At 43.9% G+C, this 4208-nt stretch overlaps 1 protein-coding gene across 1 annotated transcript; it reads right to left on the bottom strand.

Annotated features, from left to right (window-relative positions):
• Positions 1-1999: 1999 nt before the first annotated feature.
• EAH_00061960 (Rhoptry kinase family protein ROP30, putative) lies at positions 2000-3628 on the bottom strand (the record flags this gene model as incomplete). The annotated part of the gene is made up of 1 exon (XM_013393284.1): positions 2000-3628. The coding sequence occupies one exon, from the start codon at positions 3626-3628 to the stop codon at positions 2000-2002; it is 1629 nt and encodes a 542-aa protein (XP_013248738.1).
• Between the last annotated feature and the right edge of the window lie 580 nt (positions 3629-4208).

Below are 4208 nucleotides of genomic sequence, written 5' to 3'. Positions count from 1 at the left end.
GCTCACACGCAACCAAGTGGCTCTAATCCAACATCGTCGTTAATTTTGCTTCTTTGATGCAGCGATTTGAGATGAGCAAATCCGCAAGCGAGGCATAGGAATGGAAAGTTTAGCGCCTCCCGTATCCAGCGCGAAGTGCACGCAGCCCTATCGTAGCCCTGGAAACAGGCAAAATAAGGGTTTGTTGATTGGATCTGAGTTGTTTTGGTTTGTAGCAGATGTGGAGAAGATGGTAATGGTTGTGTGTATTTTGAAGAGTGTTTGGTTTGCCGTCGTACATACTGCGTCGAATGCACCGGATCCCATCTGAACTCCGAAGTTAAGCGGCGCAAGGCCCGGTTAGTACTGCGGTGGGGGACTCCGCGGGAATCCCTTTGGGTGATGACGGCCTCTTTTCTTTTTAATTTACACAATTCCCGTGCACACATTTTTTGCACGTTCCGCTTATTCCTCCACCAATTTCAACTCTTTATTCATGCCCACCACTGCTACCCACGCTTATGTATACAAAATGCACATGTCACTCGGACAAACGCTGTATCTGAGTGCTGCTTCTGCTGCTGCCGCTGCACCAGCTCTAGCAACAGCAACAGCTCTAGCAACAGTAGTAGCTCTAGCAGCAGCAGCACTTGTATACGCAGCAGCAGCAGTTTCAGCTGCCGCTGTGCTAGCTTTGGGAGCAGCGGCAGCTTTTGCCGCGGCGGCATGTTTATGAACAGCAGCAGTTGCTGCAGCTGTTGTTGTTGCTGTACTTCGCTGCAGCTGGAACTGCAGCAGCAGCATTTCGCTGTGGGGGAGGGCCGTTTCTTTGTACTTCTGACGCCAATGCGTCTATAGCAGAGGTTGGAGGCTGCAGCCTTTTCTTTTTTCGTTTCACTTTGTTTCTTTTCATTAGGCGGCTGCAGAAGAAGAGGAAGTATGGTAAAAACCCGCGCAGAATACGAGGGTTTAGGGCGTGTCAGCACGTGGTTAAGGGCTGACTGTCTGTTTGCAAGCAAATGAATGCATTTTTTTGCTTCGTTTGTTCGTGCCATTGGATTATTAAATTATTTTATTAATTGCAGAGCAAACAAACAGTTTATGCCAGCGCTACTTGTTATTGGGTTTGTGCTTTGTCTTCCTCTTTCGTTTGCTTGTTTATTCATAAGTACGATGGCTGCTTTCGCTATACAGCAACAAACGAAAGGAATTCAGTTTAAATTCCATGGCGGTTGGCAGCGCGGTGGGGCTGTTGAATACCCCCAGCAGGAGTAAGGGGCCAAATACATGCAAGCATATAATATATATATATATATATATTTATATATATGCACATAGATGTATAAGTACATAGATAGAGACGCAGACAAGCAAATAGAGTTCCTATGACCCAAATGGGAATGCATTGTCCGCGTGCATGCAAACAAGCAAGCAAATGCTGCAACTTTAATTGAACGGAAAGCGGAAGGCGAAACATGCAGATTAGCCTGGCGACAAATAGCGGAAACAGAAAAGAGGAGAAAGTTGCAGCAAATGGGGCTTTAAGGTTTTAAACACTAAAAGAAATTCAAAAAGATATACAAACCAAATATCCACTGTACAAACTCGAAGAACATTTTTTCCTATTGTCAAGGCGTGCATCAAACCGTAGGAAAAAAAGAAGAAAGACAGTAATGGGTTACTGCCACTGCCTCCAGTTGAGCATATATTATCATATTAACTGAAGAAGGCAAAGGCAAAACTAAAGATAAGGCAAGCAATAGGTGTTAAAAAGGAAAAGACGTATAAATCCAAAGAAGAAACGGAAATGAAATGATTGAATGTGCAGAGCATATACTATCATATTAACTGAAGTAGGCAAAAGGAAAGTAAAAATAGAGCAAGCAATAGGTGTTAAGACGTACAAATCCAAAGAAGAAACGGAAATGGAATGATTGAATGTGCAAGGCATGAATTATTTTCGGGTATATGCGTACCTTCATAAATAATTTTTTGGGCGCACCTTTTTGAATGATTTGTTTCAAGCGCTTCTGGTCTTTCCTCGCAGGTTTGCAGTTTCAGGAGGCCATGAAGAGAATTCACCAGTGAGGTTTAAAGGCGTCTTACGATGAGATCTGTCTCTATCTAATAAATCAGCGATGGTTTCTGCCCAGGGACCAGGTACGCCCATATCCAGGAGCTCTTGTGCAGGGCTTTGCAACGCAAGGCTTCTCGATGATTGTGTTTTGTCGATAAGGGATAAATATTCCTGTAAACCCTCTCCATTTGGTATATTATACGGAAGCCTTCCACCGGAGATAATAACATAGCAAGTCAAACCCACGGACCATGCGTCGTACTTGTCGCTTAAACACATCCAGCCCCCTCGCAACCAGCAGCGTGCATGCGTTGGATCCATGAATAAAAGCGTGATTTTTTCGCTGCATTTTCTTCTTTCTCCGATGCCTCCTACCATGCCGAAGTCTGCGAGGTGAATCGTTCCGTCTTTACCAATTAAAAAATTTTCAGGTTTCACATCTGCGTGGCAGAGGCCATTTGCATGCAACTTCGCTACAGTTTCAATCACTTGTGCGCATACAAAAACGCTCGCTTCCACAGGTAACCGATCTACGGTGTTGCCGTAGGGGCTGTTGTGTAGGAGATCAGCTCCATCTCCTGCCATTACTTTTGTTATCAGAACGGTATTAAAAAATAATGTTTCTTTGTGCAACAAGAGAGTCTCCTCAGGGTCTACCATTTCCGCTATGTATACAGGCAATACCCAGCGGTTTTCCTCAACAATCTTCCGCGCTGTCGTAGCCTTACTCCCTCCTCTTCCTGATGCTGCTGCTCCTTGTGCTGCTGCTGCTGCTTGTTTTAAGGGCTTAATTTCGCTCTGTATCATTTCTTGCATGTCCTGTAATATAAGGGTTTTTAATCTTTTAGTGATCTCTACGGGTTTTCCGAATGTGTAGTATTGCATTTTAATAGCCACTTCATCAAACCCCAAGACAGCAGCAATTCCTTCATCAACAACAGACGCCTTCATAACAACTGCTGTGCCTCCAGCCCCTAGAAAGCCTGTAATATTCACTTTGCATGCTTCTACAACAGTTATACCCGTAATGGGGTCTCTGACGTGGTACAAATATATGCCTGAGGCCTCCTCTTCAACGATTCTTAGCAAACTCTGCAGAATATCGTCTAAATGATGTTTATCTGCATTGTGCGTTGCTGCCTGCTTCTTGTCTGAAGCCTTCGCGGCTCTATTTACCTTCAGAGTATCCACCACCTGCTGCTGCACCTTCGGCAACGAAAGATTCGTCTTGCAGTGGGGTTTCTGGTGCTGCTGCTGTTTCGATGCACGGTTCTTAGCAGCAGCAGAAGCAGCAGAAGCTGCTGCTGCTGCTGCACCTGCTGTTCTGCCCCGTGTTGCTTGCAGCACCACATCAGCAAAAGAAGGCTTTCCCCCTCTTTGAAGCCCTCTTATAGCCTCTGCAAACTTCTTCCTTTCACCAGGAGATCTTTGATAAAAGGATATATGCTGCTGCTTCTCTTCTGCTGCTGCGGGAGGTGCTGCTTCTCCTCTGATAGCAGGTGAAGACAAACACAGGAAAAGAAATAAAGGCGCTAAGCCGCACAAGAAGACAAACAGTGGCGACCGCTTCATACCTCCCTTGTTTCCTTTGCAAGTTTTACGCAGGTTTTCTCTAAATTTGGGTCTTGCTTTTTCTCCTTTGTTGCTTGTTAAGGAGATAATACCACTAGGAAACTCAGCTCATCTCCTTGCTTACAGCAGAAGAGCGCAAACGGCAGTGCATCTGCCTTTGATTTCACGAGGAATACTTCAAAATGTACTTTAAATAAATTGGTTTTAATGAAATAATGAAAGAATTTGAAATTAATTTGACAACTTTTCGCGTAGGCTGTCTGTACAGTTTGCCTCCGCAAGGCGACCACTCGCACAGGGATATCGCAATCAGCAGGCAGGCGGTTGTTTTGGGTTTGAAATAAGATTAATTTAGGTATAAAACTCCCCAAAAAGGATGCAAATGCAACTAAAATAAAAGAAATTTAATAATAATGCAAGGAAGCATAAACACTGCTGTACGGATAGGCAAACAAAACGTGACCGGCGAGATCAGGAGTAGGGGACTCTTTCATACGCTGTATAAAACCTTCAAAATTCTCTTCTTCGTTTAATTAATTAATTAAATAATCTTTAAATAACCTAAAAATAAATTAATTAA

The sequence above is a fragment of the Eimeria acervulina genome, genomic scaffold (assembly GCF_000499425.1).
Source record: "Eimeria acervulina Houghton genomic scaffold, Eah_scaff1657, whole genome shotgun sequence".
Taxonomy (NCBI): Eukaryota; Apicomplexa; class Conoidasida; order Eucoccidiorida; family Eimeriidae; genus Eimeria; species Eimeria acervulina.
The sequence above is the reverse complement of the archived record's forward strand: the minus strand, read 5'-3'. Positions and strand labels throughout refer to the sequence as shown.